The sequence below is a fragment of the Anabrus simplex genome, chromosome 2 (genome assembly GCF_040414725.1).
Source record: "Anabrus simplex isolate iqAnaSimp1 chromosome 2, ASM4041472v1, whole genome shotgun sequence".
NCBI classification, from domain to species: domain Eukaryota; kingdom Metazoa; phylum Arthropoda; class Insecta; order Orthoptera; family Tettigoniidae; genus Anabrus; species Anabrus simplex.
In genome coordinates this window covers 244,250,787-244,273,742 of record NC_090266.1, presented here as the reverse complement: position 1 = coordinate 244,273,742, position 22,956 = coordinate 244,250,787, and the positions used below count along the sequence as shown (strand labels likewise).

Below are 22,956 nucleotides of genomic sequence, written 5' to 3'. Positions count from 1 at the left end.
TCCCTCCCGCCATTGTTCCCACCTGTTTGTACCAGCAATCATTCTTGCTACTTTCATGTCTGTTACTTCTCACTTATGAATAAGATATCCTGAGTCCACCCAGCTTTCGCTCCCGTAAAGCAAAGTTGGTCTGAAAACAGACCGATGTAAATAGCCTATAGTTTCGTCTGGGAGCTGACTTCCTTCTTACAGAATACTGCTGATCGCAACTGCGAGCTCACTGCAATAGCTTTACTACACCTTGATTCAACCTCTCTTATTATAATACCATCCTGGGAAAACACACAACCTAAATATTTGAAATTATCGACCTGTTCTAGCTTTGTATCACCAATCTGACATTCAATTCTGTTGAATTTCTTACCTACTGACATCAATTTAGTCTTCGAGAGGCTAATTTTCATACCATACTCATTGCACCTATTTTCAAGTTCCAAGATGTTAGACTGCAGGCTTTCGGCACAGTCTGCCATTAAGACCAAGTCGCCAGCATAGGCCAAACTGCTTACTACATTTCCATCTAACTTAATCCCTCCCTGCCATTTTATACCTTTCAGCATATGATCCATGTAAACTACAAACAGCAAAGGTGAAACATTACAGCCTTGTCTAACTCCTGTAAGTACCCTGAACCAAGAACTCATTTTACTATCAATTCTCACTGAAGCCCAATTGTCAATATAAATGCCTCTGATTGATTTTAATAATCTACCTTTAATTCCATAGCCCCCCAGTATAGCGAACATCTTTTCCCTCGATACCCCGTCATATGCTTTCTCTAGATCTACGAAACATAAACACAACTGCCTATTCCTCTCGCAGCATGTTTCAATTACCTGGCGCATACTGAAAATCTGATCCTGACAGCCTCTCTGTGGTCTGAAACCACACTGGTTTTCATTCAACTTCCTCTCAACGACTGATCGCACCCTCCCTTCCAAGATGCCAGTGAATACTTTGCCTGGAATACTAATCAATACCTCGATAGTTGTTTCAATCCTTCCTGTTCCCTTGCTTATAGATAGGTGCAATTACTGCTTTTGTCCAATCTGAAGGTACCTTACCAACACTCCACGCTAATTTTACTACTCTATGAAGCCATTTCATCCCTGCCTTCCCACTATACTTCACCATTTCAGGTCTAATTTCATCCATTCCTGCTGCCTTATGACAATGGAGTTTATTTACTATCCTTTCCACTTCCTCAAGCATAATTTCACCAACATCAATTTCCCTCCTCCCCATGAGCTTGGCTGTTTGCAACACCACCATGATGATTTCCTTTTACATTGAGAAGATGTTCAAAATATTCCCTCCACCTCTCCAGTGATTCCCTGGGATCTATTATGAGTTCACCTGAATTACTCAAAACACTGTTCATTTCCTTTTTCCCTCCCTTCCTAAGATTCTTTATTACTGTCCAGAAAGGTTTCCCTGCTGCTTGACCTAGCCTTTCCAGGTTATTACCACAATCTTCCCATATCTTCTTTTTGGATTCAACAACTATTTGTTTCGCTCTGTTTCTTTCATCTACGTACCAATCCCTGTCTGCCTCGGCCCTTGTTTGGAGCCATTTCTGATAAGCCTTCTTTTTACGTTTACAGGCTGCTCTCACTTCATCATTCCACCAAGATGTTCGCCTTTTCCCATCTTTACACACTGTTGTTCCTAGGCATCCCCTTGCTGTTTCTACTACAGCATCCCTGTATGCCACCCATTCACTTTCTATATCCTGAACCTGCTTACTGTCTACTACTGTTCGAAACTTCTCACTAATCATATCCATGTACTTCTGTCTAATTTCCTCGTCCTGGAGATTTTCTACCCTTATTCGTTTGCAGACAGATTTCACTTTCTCTACCCTAGGCCTAGAGATACTTAGTTCACTACAGATCAGATAGTGGTCTGTACCATCGAAAAATCACCGGAAAACTCGAATTTTACTAACAGATTTCCTGAATTCAAAGTCTGTTAAGATATAGTCTATTATGGATCTGGTACCCCTAGCCTCCCATGTGTAGCGGTGAATAGCCTTATGCTTGAAGAATGTATTCGTAACAGCTAAACCCATAGTAGCACAGAAGTCCAGCAAACGCTTCCCATTCCCATTAGCTTCCATATCTTCCCCACATTTACCAATCACCCTTTCGTATCCTTCAGTTCTATTCCCAACTCTCGCACTGAAATCGCCCATTAGCACTATTCTATCCTTGCTGTTGACCCTGACCACGATGTCACTCAATGTTTCATAAAACTTGTCAACTTCATCCTCATCTGCACCCTCACATGGTGAATACACGGACACAATTCTTGTCCTAATTCCTCCCACTGACAAATCTACCCACACCATTCGCTCATTTACGTGCCTAACCGAAACTATGTTGCGTGCAATGGTATTCCTGATAAAGAGCCCTACCCCAGACTCTGCCCTTCCCTTTCTAACACCCGTCAAGTACACTTTATAATCTCCTATCTCTTCCTCCTTGTCTCCCCTTACCCGAATATCACTTACTCCTAGCACATCCAGATGCATCCTCTTTGCTGACTCAGCCAGTTCTACCTTCTTTCTTCCATAAGCCCCATTAATATTGATAGCTCCCCATCGAATTCCATTTCCTTCGCCAAGTTGTTTCCAAGGAGTCCCCCGCCATGTCAAATGGGAGTGGGACTCCATTACTCCCATAGGTCCGAGGCTTGCTTAAAGTGTTCTGAGCTCGGTAAATTCATGAAGCAGGATGCTGCCCTACTTGCACATAGTCCAAGTGAGGATCTCTCCTCTAACGGGTCATGGACCACCGGTGAATTGTATAGTCCTAGCCGCCTGAGCACAAGGAGGGCCACGACTCAGAATATGGCCGAGATGCCCACTCCCATTCCATAGCAACTGGTATCCCGACTCTCAGGACCACTTACTAGGCCACTCAGCCGTTGCCCATGGTTCACGAACTAGGACGTGACTACAGTAACCCACAAAGATGAACCATATTTATTGCCACCTTCAAAAGCTCCACTCAGGTTTGTTCATCTACTAATGTCTTTCCACCCCATCTCTCCACTGGCAGCTCCGATCATACCGTTTATTCGAGCAGATAGACATCGGACCAGCTAGGAAGACGTCTGGCCGCGCATGTGCTCTTTGGACGATCCAGCGTAGCGCATCCCCTCCTAACAGGGGTCCTGCTACAAGGACAGTTCAGTGTATAAGTGTACACTCAGCTGGCGCGCGCTGCTTTGTAATTTATCATTGTGTAGTAACTGCGATTAGTGGTGGTGTACGTTAGGCCCATCTGTGACAGTATGGAAGGCGTTAAAAGTAGCCTGCATCGTAAGGTGCTCAAGAGACAGACTCGTGCTGCAATCTGGAACGTTATAGACTTTATGGAAAGGGAGGCAGTGGAAGAAAAGTTCGTGATAGATTGTAAGAAAGTGCAGGAAAGAGTAGCAGCAGCTGTTGGAGTGTCAGAAAGTTCTGTGGCACGGATTAAGAGCGAAAAACGAAAAGCGATAGAATTAGGAAAACCTATGGACAGTCTGTTTGAAACACCAAACCAAAAAAAGAACACGCACAAAGATTGTTACTGGACTGGACGACTTTGACGAAGGTGCCGTACGTCGTATTGTTAACAATTTTTATTTAGTTGAAAAATGTTTACCTACAGTTTCAAAAATTCGTGCAAAGTTAGAGAAAGACTTAGAGTTCAAAGGATCCAATACCAGTGTCAAGCGAATCCTTCGATCATTAGGATATCGTTGGAAAAAAACTAAAACTAATAAGCGCATCCTAATGGAAAAGCATGACATAAAATACAAAAGATTTGTTTATTTGAAAAAAATTGCCCAGTATCGGGTGGAGGGTAGGCCTATAGTGTACACGGATGAAACCTATATACATACGTCCCATGTATCCAGCAAAGGCTGGTCTGATGATTCAATATCCGGTATATCAGCGCCCATGTCAAAAGGAAAAAGACTTATAGTTGTACATGCTGGCGGGGAAATGGGATTCATCGAGAACTGTCTGCTAATCTGGAAGTCTGGCAGCAAGAGTGGCGACTACCACGATGATATGTATAGTGACAATTTTTTAAGTGGGTGAAAGATATGCTTATACCTAATCTTCCACCTCGCAGTATTCTCGTGATTGACAACGCGTCATATCACAACAAGGAAGTAGATCGTGCTCCAACCTCCAGTTCACGGAAAGTGACGATGATCTCCTGGCTAGTGAATACGAACATTCCCCACCGTGAGACGATGTACAAACACGAGCTTTATGAGCTTATCAAATTGCACAAGCCGGCACACAAAACCTACGTCCTATATGAACTCATGGAACAGTACGGACACTCGGTCCTTCGACTGCCCCCATATCACCCTGAATTAAACAGTATTGAAATAATGTGGGTAGAAGTGAAGAACTGGGTAGCTTCTCACAACGTCGCCTTCACTATTGACGACGTAGGGAAACTCGCTAGACAGAAATTCGCGTCAATATCCGCCGAAGACTGGAAGCGTAAATGTGAACACACAAAGAAGGTGGAGAAAGATTTCATGAGGTATGAGGAACCTCTTGAAGACATTATCGAGTCCTTTTGTGATCCAGCTGGGAGCCGACGACACGTCATCCGGCGAGGACGACAGAAGTGAGGACGGAGGACTCAGTGGAATTGAAGAGCTCTAGAGGACATTTACAACAAGTATGTGCTCATTTTGTGAATATAGTGTCATTATTTTATTATGTATTACTTCAAGTGTCATTTAAGTTATCTTTTTATACATACGTTGTTGCCTTTTACTCAGCATGTGTAGACCCTTCACGGTGTTTCTTTTCATGAATTATATTTTGTTTCTGTGCCTGAGAACTACTATATCGTTATATATACCATATCGTTAAGTCGCATTTCTTATTTTACAAGAGGGCACCAAAATCTTGGCATTAAGGAGCTATGGAGAAACGATCATATAATCTAACCCTCCCTGCTTTCTCGCCTTATAACAAAAATTATTATTATTATTATTATTATTATTATTATTATTATTATTATTATTATTATTATTATTATTTCGTTTCACTCTCTTTGGGGTATGTTGAATCAATCCTTTCTCTGTGTGTTGTTCTTTTCTTTGTGCTCAGTATTTCTTCATTATTTCTGATCTTCGTTTCCTCTCATCTTCCGAGATAATAGATTTAGCTTTTAATGTAGATTTGTCTTGGAACCTTATATTTTCTTATTTAGTTATTACTTTAGCTGTTCGACCGAATAATGAATTTTCTGTAATTTTTAATTCTACTAGGTCTTTTTCAGTTTCTTTGAACCAGTTCGGTTTTGTTTTGCGGTTATGGAAGAAGTCAAAGATTTGTTCGCGTAATCTACTGTATTAGAGTTCATTTTGAGGAGATGACCGTAAAAAATTATCCTCCTTTTTCGCATAGTATCTGAGAGTTTTTCAATTTTCTTGTAGTGTGTTTCATTCTTGATGTATATTATCTTATTATTGTTATTGACCGGCTCCATGGCTAAATGGTTAGCGTGCTGGCCTTTGGTCACAGGAGTCCCGTGTTCGATTCCCGGCAGGGTCGGGAATTTTAACCTTAATTGGTTAACTTCGCTGGCACTGGGGCTGGGTGTATGTGTCGTATTCATAATTATTTCATCCTCATCACTACGCGCAGGTCGCCTACGGGAGTCAAATCAAAAGACCTGCATATGGTGAGCCGAACTTGTCCTTGGACACTCCCGGCACTAAAGGCCATACGCCATTTCATTTTTTCGTTATTATTATTATTATTATTATTATTATTATTATTATTTTTATTATTATCGACTTATTTTACATTATGTGGCTCAGGTTATGAAGCCTACTGTTATAGCAAACCATATTCTACACTGTGCATGTACATCGTAAAGTTAATTTACATTAAATTATAATTTAAAATAATGACTATGCAAATTGATACACAGCTACTATAATAAAAGGTTAAATTATGTTCTAACTCCTTAAATCTATCTATCATCTGTAACACTTGTAAATATTTTTTTTTTCGGCTACGTATGTCTGTAATTTACAGCTGGAAGAAAATTCCACTAAATAAAAATTTGCGGAGTGTTACTTGTCGGTTATAACAAATATTTCGTGTCAACTGTACGTCGCCACAACACTGAGCGACAAGGGGAAGTCAGCGTTCTCGCTCCCACGGCTCTGCTTTCTCACTCGCACACTTCCCCTCCCCGGATGTCTTCCTAGCTGGCCCGATCTATAGCCTGTATCTTTTTTTGCTAGTGGATTTACGTCGCACCGACACAGATAGGTCTTATGGTGACGATGGAATAGGAAAGTCCTAGGAGTTGGAAGGAAGCGGCCGTGGCCTTAATTAAGGTACAGCCCCAGCATTTGCCTGGTGTGAAAATGGGAAACAACAGAAAACCATATTCAGGGCTGCCGACAGTGGGATTCGAACCCACTCTATCTCGGATGCAAGCTCACAGCCGTGCGCTCCAAACCGCACGGCCAACTCGTCCGGTATAGCTTGTATTGAAGTTGTAGTCAACACGTGGTGTTTTGTGCTGTATATTGATCTTATTTTTATGTTTTATTAGTAGAAGATTGTCAACATTGTAAGAAGGTGTTTAAATCAACCAGACAATAATTGCCACGTGTGTGGTGAACTAACCTTCAAGTCTGAGAGGCCTAATTTCACGACACTGTACAAAAAAATTGTTATTTGACTGTAAAGTTGGTGATTTTGATAAAGGCTGGGCCTGGCATGTGTTGGGCTTCTCACGGGATGGAACAATGGTACACATAATATGCCATCTGCAGTTTCCATATTTTGGAGGGAAAAGAAGGACCGAGCTCGGTACCAGTCAAATGAGTGGCGACTGTTCATAGACTCATCAAAAGTGAGTTTGAATGCTGTCCTTCTGGACAATGACTATGAATTTCCATCAATACCTTTGGCGCATGCCACTGATACGAACGAGACATATGAATATACTGTTAGTAACAATCCAGTATACAAAATATAACATGGAATTATCTGTGGAGATTTGAGCTTTATTACTGGGTTTGCAATTTGGATACACTAAGTTCTGTTGTTTCTTGTGTGGATGGAACAGCCTGGATACAAAATCTCACTATATTAAGAAACAATGGCATAAATCTTAATTTCTTATAGGCCTACTAGGCCACCAAAAAGTGCCAAATAGGTACTTCATTGGTGAATTCAGAAAGGGTGTATTTACCTATCCTGCATATAAAAATGGGACTTTTTTCTGTAAAAGCAATTCATGAAGAGTCTGCTGTATTTATGAATTTGATATATATATTTCCCAATGTTAATGATACAAAACTGAAGAAAGGCCTTTTCATATGAACCACAAACAAGCTTAAAAATCAATGATGAACATTTTGAGAAACTGTTAAATCCATTATAAAAAGCATCCTGCAAACCATTCTAAAATATCTGTTCTGATTTTCTCGGAAATCATAAAACAGAAAACTATCATAATGTAGTGAGTGTTCTGAAAACATACCAACCTACGGGATGCAACTTGTCTTTAACATTTCACTTCTTGGACTCCCACCTAGACTTCCCAGAAAATCTTGGGGCTGTCAGTTTTGAAAATGGCGAGAGTCTTCAACAGCAGATTTCTATAATGGTAAAAAGGTGCAAAGGCAAATGGAGTCTCGGTAAGCTCGCCGACTGCTGTTGGACTGGGAAGAGAAACACCCAGAAGTCAAAATATGGCCGAAAATCATGTGCGACTTTGTAGGAAAACCAAAATGAGGTGTATATTTATAATTTACTGTTACGCAAGTATTACTTCTACAAAATTCAACGTGTGCCACAAATAAACCCTGCCCGATGGAAAAATCTGACCGCATATATGAGCCCAGCACAAAAAACACACACAGATACAGTTAATTTAGTCCTTGTGAAGGAAAACTGTTTGAGTTTGTAAACTAGCGTTATTAAGGTGAATAGGCAATTCATTTCCATGATGAATATGTAATTAGTCCGGCTCCTTGGCTGAATGGTCAGTGTAGTGGCATTCGGTTGAAAGGACCACAGGTTCAGTTACCGGCCAAGCCAAGGTTTTAACCACATTTGGTTAATTCTTCTAGTTCGGAGACTGAGTTTTTGTGTTCGTTTTAATACACATCTTCATTTACATACAACACATCACACTCAAATCACCACAGAAACACACAATACACCCCTCACATAGGGTTGGCGTCAGGAAAGCCATCAGGCCATAAAACCAGGCTTAATCCATATCAAATGCCGAGCCCAAGTAGCCATGAATAGCCCAAGAAGAAGAAGAAGAAGAAGAAGAAAAAGAGGAAGAAGGCGAATAAGAAGAAAACGGAGCGAGTGGGCGCGTGGTTTGGGTCACGTAGCTGTCAGCTTGTATTTGGTAGATGGCGGGTTTGAACTCCACTGTCGGAAGCTCTGGAGAGGTTTTTCCGTGGTTTCTCATTTTAACGCCAGACAAATACAGGGGTTGTGCCCTAATTAAGGCCACGGTTGCTTCCTTCCCGCGCTTAGCCATTTCCTATCCCACCGTCGCCATAAGACCCATCAGTGTCGGTGCAGCGTAGGGCAAATGGTAAGAAAAGTACATTATTGATCTCAAAATATGGTTTCTAATTCTAGACGTCAGAGGTAAACTATCACAAATGCAATAACGACGTTTTAGGGGGTTTTATCGTATGTCACTTGTTTTGGTCGTGTCTTCTCATGGGTACACTATTTCATGTGTATGTTTCGCGGGAATCGAATTAACTGATAAGCAGGAGTCCCGTCCCTTTGCTTTACCACATTCCTTGAGTGGTTCTGGTTCATTATGACCACCATGGTATTTCTTATCCTGGACTAGTGTAATGCAACACACTCCACTATAGGTTTATATTTATCGAGCATGGCAATGACGGAAGTTCGCTTCTCATGGGAGACCCAGCTTATCAGGTAAAAAATGGCAATTTTTTAAAATGTTTATATATCTGTCCTGGTTCCACACATATGCATAAAATTGTCACCGGCGGACATTTGCTGCCACGCCCCCTTCCTCGTGCACTGCCGTTCCTTTTTCCTTTGCAAATTTATCGGCCTCTAAACCATGCGCCATAGGTTGTATCGTTCTGAACATTACGAGATACATTAGTGTTTTGTTTCCAAGGAGTCCTATACATGTATATTATAGAATATCCAAGGAAACAAGCCCCATGTGTTGATTAGTGTTTTGTAAACAATACTATTGATGTGGTCTATCAGTTGTGTGATTTGAAGTGAAACGTGAAATATATTGCAGTATGGGTGCTATAAAGGTGTGTTATAAAACTAAGAAGCGGTGTTTCAAAGGAAATCAGCACAATAAGTCAGGAAAACAAGCAGTGAGTGACGCTAATGCTGCTCCGACACCTAACCTCAGTGCAGCTGGCAAGAAGTTTACTCCAAACTTTGGAGCTGAAGGTGATGGTGATTTGGGTAGCTACATTTCTTATGTCAATATTATGTTTCGTGAGTTACAAAAGTGTGTTAGATGTGTGTGTATGTGGTGAGTCTGTGGAACTTAACCTAACCAATACAGGAGGTTTGGATTGTAAAGTTACAGTCACCTGTGTATCATGTTTGGAAGAAGGTACGTTTTACAACAGTGCAATGTTGGGGAAAACAAATAATGTGTTATCTATAATAGGAGAGCAGCTTATGCCATGAGGTGTATTGGGCAAGGACTACAAGGCCTAATAATGTTTTGTGCCATTATAAATATGCCACCACCTGTGCACAAAAGTACCTATATTCTTGATGCCACTGCTACAGTTTCAGAATAGTGTATTATGCAGGCTGCTAAAGAAGAATATGAACTTAGTAATTCTTCCGAGGTATCAGCGTCTTGTGACTGAACTTGGCTGACTACGGCCACACTTCACACCAAGGTGTAGCTGTTGTTATTGGAGCTAAAACTGGTAAAGTTGTGGACTTACAAGTACTTTCATCAGTATGTAAGGGATGTGATCGTCGGAATGGGAAGAAACACACTACAGAATATGCTGAATTCATGAAAATGCATTCAGAACTATGTGAAATAAATCATAAAGTTTCAGCTGGCAGCATGGAGGTGGAGGGAATGAAACGAACATTCAGTCGGTCAGAAGAGAAGCGGCAGCTGAAATATGTCAATTACATTGGGGATGGTGATAAAAAAGCTATAGTACAGTCAGTGAAATGCAGCCTTATGGGCCTCGCATAAAGATAAATAAAATAGGATGTGTAGGCCATGTCCAGAAACGCATGGGGACTCGTCTTAGAAATCTCAATGCTAAGTATAAAGGGGGGGAAAATTAGAAGATGGCAGACCACTGCCATGTAAAAATAGGCTCACTGATGCTGTCATTAACACACTGACAGTGTACTATGGTAATGCCATTAGGGGTAATAGCACTTCAGCTTCAGAAATGAAAACAGCCATTAGGGCTATCTGGCATCACAATGCCTTAACTGATGAAAATCCGCAGCGTGATTTTTGTCCCAAGGGAGTTGATTCTTGGTGTAGTTATCAGTGGGCTGTCTCTGCAGGCAAGGAGAAAGAATATAAACACAAGAATAACATACCTATGGCAATAATTAAAGAAATTAGGCCAATTTTTAACGACTTGACATCTAGTGATCTTTTGAAGCGGTGTGTGGGCAGCCACACTCACAATAGTAATGAATCTTTTAATGCCAAAATTTGGAAAGTATGCCCTAAAACAGGATTCTGTGGCCAAAATACTGTGTTGATAGCAGCAAAGGATGCAGCAATCACACTGAATTATGGGGTGAATGGAAGAGTCAAGGTTTTAAGATAAATGGGACTGGAACCAGGAGCTTACTGCACTGAAGAACTGAATAAGAAAGATGTGAAAAGAATTCAGTCAGCTTAAAAGAGAGCACATGAGTCCACAAAGGAAGCCAGGAGATGCAGAAGGAGAGAAACAAGATAAAGGAGTGACTTATGGCCCAGGAGAGCTCTGAAGCCCTCCCATAGTGTTGTACTACAATCTGTACCTCATTCAGATCAATGTCCGACTCGTTGGCTGAATGGTCAGCATACTGGCCTTCGGTTCGGAGGGACCGGATTCGATTACCGGCCGTGTCGGGGATTTTAACCTTCTTTAGTTAATTCCAGTGGTCCGGGGGCTGGGTAACACGCAGTTACCTACACATGGCAGATGCCGCCCAACCTCATTACAGGGTCTGCCTTACAAGGGCTGCACTCGGCTAGAAATAGCCACAAGATACTATTATTATTATTATTATTATTATTATTATTATTATTATTATTATTATTATTATTATTATTATTATTATTCAGATCAATAGGATTTATATTAGACTGTATACAATATATTTATTTACAAAAAACGATTATTTTCAGATGCTCAGAATAAAAACTCGATAAAATATCTAAATCACAGTGTATGTTAGTGATTGAGGTTAATTTCGTAGGTGGAGGTTTGATACACATTGTACAAAGGAAATGTACGAAAATTCTTATAAACTTGGAATTTATAAAGAAAACAGCGATATATTGTTTAAAAGGCGGGAAATTTTGAATACTTTATTTTAAATCGTTATAATTAGAATTTCGACATTATTGGAGTTGCTCCTGGTTGCCAGGAAGCATGCCAATACTAGGATATGCGCAGCATTTGTTAACAACATTTGTGCCATATTTAACAATCGAATGAATATTAGTATTTTTCCCCTGTTAAGCTGCCCCCCCCCCCACTCAAAGACGAGGTGAACTAATATGTTCGTTCGACCTTCCCCCTTGATACTCGCTCCTTCACGCGCCACCTTGTCACAGGTAGAAGTGTTCCCCTCCCTCCACCTTGTTTCCACTAATGGTGGAAGGATGTGGTAACAAATCAACAATTGCCAAAATTCGCACCGATATTAATCAGTTCTTGTCCTAGTTAACATGGATGTGTTTAGAATTAGCGTCGACAGTTTTGCGTCGACAGTTTTCCGACACACCAGGCAAGTTGGCCGTGCGGCTAGGGGCGCGTAGCTTGGAGCTTGCATTCGGAAGATAGTGGGGTCCGAACCCCACTGTCGGCAGCCCTGAAGATGGTTTTCCGTGGTATCCTATTTCGCACCAGGCAAATGCTGGGGCTATAACTTAATTAAGGCCACGGTCGCTTCTTTTCCAATCCTAGGCCTCTCCTATCCCATCGTCGCCATAAGACCTATCTGTGTCGGTGCGACGTAAAGGAAATTCTAAAAAAAAAAAAAAATCCGAACCATGGTAAACATGGCAACCAGTATACGTCATCTATGTATACTAGGACTGGAAGAAAACAAACCATGCTTCTATGCTTCTCCGTGTGGCGGAGGAACTTAGTTAAATTTTCTTTAAAGCCTTCTCCGGCAACAGTGTTTAATGGTCGGAAATCTTTGGCACTCATGAAAACATATGCGCTAGTTTCGGTTTGTTTTGTATTGCCGGGCAATGCTTGGCGAGAAGTGCTAACATTAAATTTGTAAACGTGTTTTTTTTTAATATGAGGTATACTGGATTTATATGTTAACAGTGCATGGCATGTTTCACAGGAAACACGCCCTGTCCGCTGACTGCCTGCAGTGACCAAAAGCAGGAACATCTTCCAAACATCAGAACTGAGCCTATCTCTCTTGATTAGTTTATATTCACGGTTCTGAATTTCAGCTCAAACTCCGGGTCAACTCAACTAATAATACTAAATTGCTTTCATTCCTCTCCTGAAGGGGGAAGCGGGCCTCCTAGACGGTGACGCCGTCTCTCAGGCCAGGAGATTAGTATCGGAGAGGGAGATGTAAGGTGAAGGTGAGAGGGTTGGCGGCCGTGTCCTATACTAGGAACTGCCCTGGCCTTAGTGCAGGAGAATGGAAAACCATGGGAAACCATTCTCAGGACAGTCGACGGTGCGGACCAGACCCTCTCCGTCTTCCGAATACAGAGTCGTGGCCATCCCTCCTCTTCTCGGTTTGTCGTTAGGAGTGCAGAACTGTCCAGCCGTGGTTACTTCTGGGCCGAGACCCACTCTGCATCCGCCGAACCTTAACTCAACCATTCCACCATTCTTTTACACCCCCCAATTCCTGGCCTTTGTTCTTTGTAAACAAGGGTTTCTCATCTCTGGATGAACCACATTGCTTGCAACGTCAGTAAAGCAAGCAAGGTCATCCCTTCCTAGTCAGAAAACTTTGCTTCGAACATGCAATGTCGAATGAATTGGAGCAAACTCACGCATTTTAGATTACACGCTCCACTCATGCGTGATGGTGGTTGCATATAAAGCAAGGCCTATCTAGCTATGTCTTGGTTACCCGTCTCAAGTTCGAACAATGCACGCCACTATCCAGGACGTCAGTACGATCTGGGCTGATGTTTACTCTAAGGATTTCAGAAGTCTCTAGAGCATTGCCTACTAGTTCAGAATTCTCCATATGAACGTCTCCCAAAGTTTCTCCAACAGAAATCCATATCAAGATACATTATGAATGTTCACATATGCACGACACGCACAACGACAGATTTTTATCTCTTAAGAGACAAGTAATTGTTTAATGTCCCACTTACTGTTATGTAGTTCAAGTGTTTGGGAGAAGACAAGCAACTTATGCTGATCTCAGTCGTGTTAAACGGTTAGCCGTAGCGGGTTCGATCCCGGGTCTGGTCAAAGGCACATGAGGGTATATAAATGTGACAATTCCGTATCGTTGGATTACAGCACGTCGCAGAACTCCTACTGGATAAAGAAGAAACTCACCGAGCAAGTGGCTGTGCGGTTTGGGTCACGTAGCCATCAGCTAGCATTCGGGAGATACAGTTTTATCACTTCACATTTATTATAAACCCCACTTGATGTTATTATAATGATATTCAATCTGTTTAAGATCCAAAAGTTTCCTCTAGTGCATAAACTCACGACTACTTGTGTTTTAAACTTCATTAAGGCCTCATTTCAAGAATTTCTTAACTACATTCAAGAAAGTGTATAATTTTACGAATATTTGTATTTTAGACTTTATTAAGGCCTGATATTAAGAATGTCGTAACTACTGTAAACCATTTTGCACTTTTCCAACTTTTCCTTCACATTCATATGTAAGTTAATTACAATCAGGTACGGTACCTGATTAATCAACTTACAGTTTGAGATTAAGGCTGAAGATGCCCATAATTAAAGGGCGAAACAAGTCCCTATAAATTCATTATCTTTTTTATGTATTGGACACGTGGATTAAATAAACTTTAATATTTATTTGACTTCATTGTACATGTCAATACGGACCTAAATATGAGAATTATAACATGTATAACATGTAAGATTAGACAGTGTTATTCTCTTTTAAAAGTCCCAGACGAACATTTCCGTTGGCTTATTCCACATTTTATTACAGGCCTCCCACGCCTTGCCTTCCACCTTAACATTCTGTCACACAGTGAAAACACAATTGTAGGGCTTGCATCACTCATTGACACTATTAACGATTTTCACCCTAATCCATCCAGCTCTGCCGGGCTGTATTCTAGAAATGCTCCCCTGACATGTAAAAGCGGCTCACTCCTGTGATATCTGAACGCGTTCGCCTCTTGTCGGTAGATTTAACTGTACTTAAAAGAACCTTTGCGTAGTAGTTAGTGGGGCGTAAACCCATTATTATAATTATAATTATAATTACTATGTAAAAGCAAACTGTTAAGAGTTAAGAACAAAACCCATATTGGCACTGTTTATGTTAAATTAAATTTTAAATCCTTTACACCTGCTTCCTTTTTAACAGATCTAACAGTTTACCCGTCACTTCAGTTTTTATCGGCTAAAGCATGTGCTGAAACACAGAAATGTATGTTTTCCTTACAAGACTGTTCAAATTACATACAAAATGCAGACGAATTATTTTTTGTAGAAAAATGAATTGTAAGTGGACTTGGTGAGTAACATTTTAAATAAGACTAAACGTTCAGGTAGGTTATTCACTTTCATGGGTCCCGGACGCACAATTCCTCCGGCTTTTTCTATATTTTATAAATCCCTCCTTCCCTGATGAGCTAACCAAGTTTTACATATATATATCCAATAATAATCAGGAAGAAATAAGCTGTCTAATTATGAACTAATTACTGAAATTGGTTGCATGATTCCCAAGATTACCCCCATATAAAGGAAGCCTTCTATCACTATATTAGCGTAGATGTGTGTATCAATTGTGGTAATATTGCCGTTAAATTTAACGCCATTATTCTTTCTTGACCTGTCCGGTGGTGAGGGAATAACATCTCTACCTTTTACTCGGAGGCCTTGGATTCGATTCCCGAGTGCTTGAACGATTTTGAGCCTGATCTGGGGTTTGGAAGAAGGTTCACTCAGCACCGCCTGTTCAACTGAGAAGACGACTGACACGAAAGTCAGGGAAACCGGTCAAGAAAATAAGGGAATACGGCTAAGAAAGTCTTCAGTCTAGCACGAGACAGTTCAATATTAACAAGCCATCTGATTGGGCAGCAGTCATCTTCACTGGCCCTGTATTGTTTCTTGCGTGTACAAGTGCAGGTGCGTAATCCTTTTCATAGGAAAACTGTACATACATTTACCCAATGAAGATGTTGGCTATTATTGCTATTCATAAGGAACCAAGACGAGATGTTCATCAACTTTTCTGTGGAAACTAAGTCCGCCAAATGCGTCCTTACTGGGCAGCAAGTCAATTTTCCATAGAAGAAACCAGCACTCCCTTTATCAAGAAGAATTCCACACGCTATTTTTTCTTCCAAATTGATGTCCTCAAGCTCTAACCGCAGTCCAGGAGGTCTGGGCTGGAAGAAGGCCAATCAACAGGAGAATTAGGTCACACACAATTCTTTCACGTCGCCCTTGCATCGACTTCACCTTGTGGGTTGGAGTGGAATCTGCCAGGAGGCTCCAATGCTGATACTGTATTTGAATACGAAATTCTGGCCAAAAACCACTGTCTTTGGGCGAAAAATAGATGTCCTTGGGTCAGTCTTCAGGTGAGAAATCTGCACAGGATTACGGATTTATTAAACAATATAATTTTAGCAACTATTCTGTGCATTTGATAAGTCAGTTTAAGTTTGAATGTTATTCATTCACGTGCTTCATTGGAACGAAGAGAGCAATCTCACTTGTTAACCTGTCAGCACTACGAGTGTAAAGGGCCTGCTGTTTATAGACCGACGGTTGCCCTAGTCTGATGGACGGAACTTGGTGCCGTGTAGTCAGCAGGATGGATCCCACCACTGATAATATATGTGTCGTAGATCAGGGTCGCCAATTCCTTGTTGTGCGTCTACCAGATCATCGTGTAGTTGAGTAGCAGTGCCAAGAATCGATGTCCAGTTCTCTCTGCCTTCCTTTCTAACTGGGAGAAAATTCTGTCACTCGAAGTGCTACAACCTAATCACATATAATCCATTCTAGCTCAAGGGTTCAAAAAGACCCTCACTGGTAGTGACAAACCCCTCGTCCCGACAGAAGGATATGATCAGAAGGACAATGACCTGGCTTATGATATTTAGAATACAATCTGTGCGAAAGAGACCAGTAAATCCTAAATTAACTTACTCTCTCTCTCTTTCTAGTGAAGGCGAGTGATGCAAGTGTATCATAAGGTAATGTTCTAACCTCGCTGTCGCAGCTAAGCAAATCCTATGAACTAAGCTAATTTCGACCAAACTTTGTACGAAGAATCAGTTACTTGATATTTAAAAATAAACATACTGATGTCAATTTGTACATAATTTTATATACGATTTTCTGCGTAGCTTAGGAGCTCACCTACTCCCAGTCTAATGTTCAGGGATCAAAATCTCTGCCCCGTCGGTTGACATTTAACAGTGCTTAATTAAGAGAAACTCTGTGTCAGCACATTCACTAAGAAGTTAAAGAATTCTTTCTAACCCAGTGTCTCTTGAGATCGAGGGTAAACACACATTATACAAAATATACACTTTTTTAAGTGGTCAAGTTCTTGGCTTTTAGTGAGAGATGGGTCGATATCAGATTTTTGTTGATACTTGATACCAATATATGATTTTGTCTCGACGTTCGATACTCCGATACATTCATTCTTGAAATAAAATAGTAAAATGCGAATTTCTAAACAAAATATTATCTATGAAACAGGTACTTTTCTGTTAACACTTCAATGTCTATATAACTGTACATTAAATATATTGTGATATGTAGTTCTAGTTAGTTAGTCACGCACCTACCGGGCGAGTTGGCCGTGCGGTTAGGAGCACGCAGCTGTGAGCTTGCATCCGGGAGATAGTGGATTCGAATCCCACTGTCGGCAGCCCTGAAGATGGTTTACCGTGGTTTCCCATTTTCACACCAGGTAAAGGCTGGGACTGTACCTTAATTAAGGCCACTGCCGCTTCCTTCCAACTCCTAGGCATTTTCTATCCCATCGTCGCCATAAGACATATCTGTGACGGTGCGACGAAGAGCCACTAGCAAAAAAAGTTACGCACCTTTTTCACAAACAAATGTTAAAGAAAGGAATTCGATACTATCTTAAAACATCAAAATCAACTGAATGATGAAACATTAATTTAATAATATTACAAGTTTTTTCAAATATAGGCCTATGAGCATTCTAATAATAATAATAATAATAATAATAATAATAATAATTATAATAATGCTATTGGCTTTACATCCCACTAACTACATTTTCGGTTTCCGGAGACGCCAAGGTGCCGAAATTTTGTCCCGCAGGAGTTCATTTACGTGCCAGTAAATCTACCGACACGAGGCTGACGTATTTGAGCACCTTCAGATACCACCGGACTGAGCCAGGATCGAACCTGCGAAGTTGGGGTCAGACGGCCAGGGCCTTAACGTCTTAGTTAATCAGCCCGGCGATCCTTTTTGTCTTTAGTTTAACGGCTTTTCAAACCACTAAGAATTTCAGTACTTCTGAGGTTCATCATTCTAAAGAAAGATCACATTTACTGTACTTATATTAGTTTTACAGAGAATCGCTATCTTGATAAGAGTGATGATAAAATAGCTTAGGTATGAATTATGCGTGCAGTTGCAGACAGCACAGACACCCATGTTCAAGGCCATCTCGAATCAGTTACAAAGGGACAGTTGGAAATTGATTCGCAACATCCAATCAATAACATGTTTTTGCTACATGTAGGCCTAGAAATCTTCACACGCATATGTACCGTACAATGAAATTCAGGGTTAATACGCATCAGAAACGAGAGAAAATAAAAACACAAACAAACATATCAACTGATTCGAGCACAGTGAAAGAAAATTACTCTGATACACATAAATACTATGACTCATGAACCGAAGACGCAATCCCATCTCTTATTGCGCCTGATATTCAGAGAGCGAGTGGTGAAATGAGTATGCGTGAGAGAGAATGTCGATGCATAGGAACAAGAACAGTGTGAATATAGCCACGATAGCGCACCTCGGGAGTGTACGAATATCCAGACGTACTTCGGCCAAGTGTCAGAAGAGATCAAGAATACGTCAAACTTTATAAATAAACGCAGAGACCTCGCCAAAATGAACTCTCAAAATCGTCAATTTTCTAACATACTTAGATGCTGATAATATAACATAGGTCGAAAAAGTTGACATGCATATTACAGTTAATCAAGGATAATAACATAGACATTACTTCATCACTGATGCCGAACGATGTCAGATCAAGCGACTATTCATCCTGCGGAAAATTAGCTCAATTTAAGCAACGCTCTTCGTTAACTTCGAACAGACTGCACGATCTGGAAATCTCCGATACTGGACGGACCAAAACTAAGAGTAAATCGGTATTCATATTAAGTTACGTGGGGTTTAAACTGACGAATGACAAGCGCATGAATGAATCAGCTGATCTCGACCACACATCGCTTCAGGCTGACATTTAAATGTCAAAGGATGACATCAGGAGCCATTTCTTTACTTACTCATTAGGAGGCGTCCTGCCTTCAGCTTCGACCTCTTTAAGCCACATGTGAAGTAGGAAGTGATCGCGTGTGAACGAACGCAACGACAAGTGAAACACACTTCTACTGCTCAGCTCCACTGCACGAGAGTCACTGAGCCCTCGCCAGCTGGTTGACAGAACCTGGCGGCCTTGCAACTAGTTCGTGGGATTACGCAATTGTCTGTTCCCCTCTACGCATACTATCACGCTCATCACGGAACCTTATGGTCAACAAACCGAAAGACAAGCAGTTCCTCCCAGGCGATGGGTAGGTCATCCTGCACGGTGTTGCGGTGCGATCAATTCAACAACGTGGCCAGACGAGCCATCATTACTAACCATTTATTTCGTAAAGTTGCTTCAAGTAACATTTTAAAAACTCATTTTTGTAAGTATTTTGTTCTTGGATTTCGTAATGTGGATCCCAAGGAATGCACTTTACAATACAAATATAAATTGCAAAGTAAATGAATAGTTTTCTAATTTAAAAAATTAACCATCCGTTAGTGACGTGAATTTTACTCTTAACTTTAATGACTTCGGTCCAATAGACCGGCCTCAAATAATTCCATACTTTTAAGTATTTTAGAGTATATTTTTAACGAAGGGTATAATACATAAGTATTTTATCACCTTAATCTTTATTTAAAATACACGTAAGTAATCTGTAAGCAATAATGAGGAGAAATTATAACCGAGTTATGACAAGTGAAATTAGCGAAATATCCAATGATAAACTCTGTTGAAAAGATAACAAACATGATAGAGATCTAAAGTTTGTAAATTTGCATCAGTACACAATTAACCTTCAAGACATTCATCTGCGTGTTCAAGGCACAAATACTTATGACACTTCTTACAAAAGTATGTTATCTTCCGGTTCTGCTTAGACCTGCAGACCCTGTACCTTCCCACTTCCTTTGATGGTTCTAATCTAGGTTGGACATCTTCCTTGATGCTGTAAATTTCCTTTAGCCTCTCTTTGGTTGTTCCGAAAATGTTGGAAATAGAAGCTCTTCGAACGGCATGGTTATTCATTAGGTCAACAGCCAACCCAGTCAGGAATTTACGCCGGATTTTTTTTTCCTAGTTGCTTTACGTCACACCGACACAGATAGGTCTTATGGCGACGATGGGACAGGAAAGGGCTAGGAGTGGGAAGGAAGCGGCCGTGGCCTTAATTAAGGTACAGCCCCAGCATTTGCCTGGTGTGAAAATGGGAAACCACGGAAAACCATTTTCAGGGCTGCCGACAGTGGGGTTCGAACCTACTATCTCCCGAATACTGGATACTGGCCGCATTTAAGCGACTGCAGCTATCGAGCTCGGTACCGGAAAATTTTGGCAGATGGGCAGTTATGACTATATATCACCTGAGTATTTATGCCTGAAATATTAACTAATCCAAAGAAAATCACCACGGGTCAGCGAGCAGTATTCCTAGCGCAATTATAATTAGCACTCACTTGATCGACCACGTCAACACGATAATTTCGGCTTTTCCTCTTGCGTCATCGATGCTGTATTCGTCGTGCATGGAACTGATGAGTACAACTTTTTCCCCTTTCCAGGAATATGAGAAACTAGCGTGCAATCCTTGCGAAACCCAAACACTGTTGATGGAATAGGCCTTGATTGCTGCTGTAGAGTCTCAGGGGGAATCTGACGTTTGTTCTTCCAAATGGTGCCTAACAAAGTTAGATTATTTTGACCACGGAGTAAGTCACTAAGCTTAACGCTAGTGAACAAATTATCTGTAGTGATATTTCTACCAGTATGATATATTGTTCACACAGCCTCTCACCACTGCTACGGGAGAGTTGCTGGTTTGGAAAGGACCATCAGGCTGCTTGCCTACGTAAACTTCTAAATTTGATGTATAAAACATCTTGGCATCACAAAGAGCATATACATTTAAGCCGTACTTAGATGGTATAAATTGGCGGAAACTACAGCGTACGCGAAATCCCAGTAACATTTCATCGACGGTCACGCATTGGGACATACTGTGATGGGCTTTGCAATTTACTACGAAGCTGTCAAGGATATCTCGAATGGGAACAAGTTTATCACTGGATCTTCTTTCGTGGCGTGTATTTCTGTCATCACATCTTAGTTGCTGTAGGAGAAATCTCAATCTCTGCAGTGACATGACTAGGCGAAATATTTCTGGTGAACTACCATCAGTAACAAAGAGTTCATCTGCATTCAGCTGATTAGATTTGTTCACACCACTCAATATTAGAATTCCAATCAGAGCTTTAATTTCATTACTATCAGTTGGTCTGATATAAGTTTCCCTTTTATACCGCCCCAGAGATTTTTGCGCTATGTGTTGGTTAGTATACTGCACAATCATTTCTATCATAGGACCATAAAAAAATTTCCTCCAGATTTCAATCGGTTCTTTGATGCCCTTCACTGTCGCCCTAGACCCTGGAAACTGTGTTACAATGTTTTTGGATCTTGTTAGTACAGCCTTCGGAGGACAATGTATCTTCCATTTGGTCATATCCTTTCCTACAGAGAATTGAGAATCACTACCTACATGAAACTGTATTTCATCCTTGGTATCTAATACTTGTTCACTGTTAGAATCTTCTTCTCGTACTTCAACAGAGCCGATTTCTTCAATGTCGCTTTCAATGACACAGACATCAGCATCTGAGAAGTCAGCTTCATCCTCTTGACTAGCGGGGTCGGCTAAAACAGCTTGAAGGAGGCCCCTAACACGGAACTCTTCGCTTTCGAAATTCATATCCTTGAATACACAAGAAGAAAAAACATAACCATATTGTCTTAACCAGTAAAGAAACATTAGTGTTAGCACAACAATCTAACAATTCTAACAGTGAATACAACAATCGACACTGGTTACGCTACTAGGCTCCGGAATATGATGAGCCAATGAGTACACATAAATCCACAAAAACCTAGATCATACCTTTAATTTGCATGCAACCATAAATATGTTCACGTGCCAAATAAAAGGTTTAATCACTCTGAAACCTCACAAAGTTTGACGCAATAAGGACAATAATTATTTTTGTAAGTGAACTTCAACCGAGCGAGTTGACGTGCGGTTAGGGTCACGTAGCTGTGAGTTGCATTCGGGAGGTGGTGGGTTCCAATCTCATCATCGATAGTCCTGAAGATAGTTTTCTGTAGTTTCCGAGTTTAAAGCCAGGCTGTACTTTGAAGCCACGGCGGCTACCTTCCCAGTCGTAGCCCCTTCCCATCCTGGCGTCGCCGAGAACCTTCGATGTGTTAGTGCGACGTTCAGCCACTACCTAGGGGGAGAACACGGAACTTAACGAATTAGCAAGAAAATCAGTGAAGTGTTTCGAGTGTATAATCGTGATCTGCCAAGCAAGTGACTATTGTGTTCAGGCTCTTGTTTATTGTTGATTCAGCTTCGAAGCAAGGAACATTCTATATCATCACCTCCGAGTACTGGACCCTTGGTTACTCTTATTTCTCGATAAATGAAACCCTATTATCTGGGCCAAGGCTCGGGATGTCTCTCCTAGGATTTAAGTATGGTGCTATTGAACAACTACAAAGACTCACTCGTCAGTGTGAAACATTCCTGTGAAAAACTACACTAATTAAGTGTAGCTTCTTATATATACATAAGTTAGCGATTGAGGAGCTCAATCTTGCCTTCCCAGTCCACTCCAATTGTGTAGTGTCTTGGTATGCTCTGCTAGGGTTACGTGCCAGATGCGACCGTGCCGGATGCGACCCGGCCATTATCGTGCCAATAGCGACCGAGCGGATATGCATCGTGCCGAATGCGACCCATCAATCACTTACAACTTATCTGCATTAAGGGCTGTCACCAAGTGGCTGATTGTTTATCTGTAACTAATTTGGTATTTTCTAAAATAAAGGTCTGACACCGTTGTTAGCAGGTTCGAGTGCCGTTGGTCGAAAGAAAA

The 22,956-nt window shown here is 41.0% G+C and overlaps 1 protein-coding gene across 3 annotated transcripts in view; it reads right to left on the bottom strand.

Annotated features, from left to right (window-relative positions):
* The window catches only part of Nt5b (5' nucleotidase B), a 744,444-nt gene that overhangs the window by 503,164 nt on the left and 218,324 nt on the right, over nucleotides 1–22,956 (bottom strand). Inside the window, exon 1 of one of the 3 annotated variants that reach the window (XM_068226140.1) lies at nucleotides 18,996–19,110. The exons of the other annotated variants lie outside the window; for them this stretch is intronic. Within the exon in view, the coding sequence (XP_068082241.1) occupies nucleotides 18,996–19,042 (47 nt within the window). The 5' untranslated portion in view covers nucleotides 19,043–19,110. Of the gene's footprint in view, nucleotides 1–18,995; nucleotides 19,111–22,956 lie in introns of those variants that run through there. 3 annotated transcript variants of the gene reach the window in all.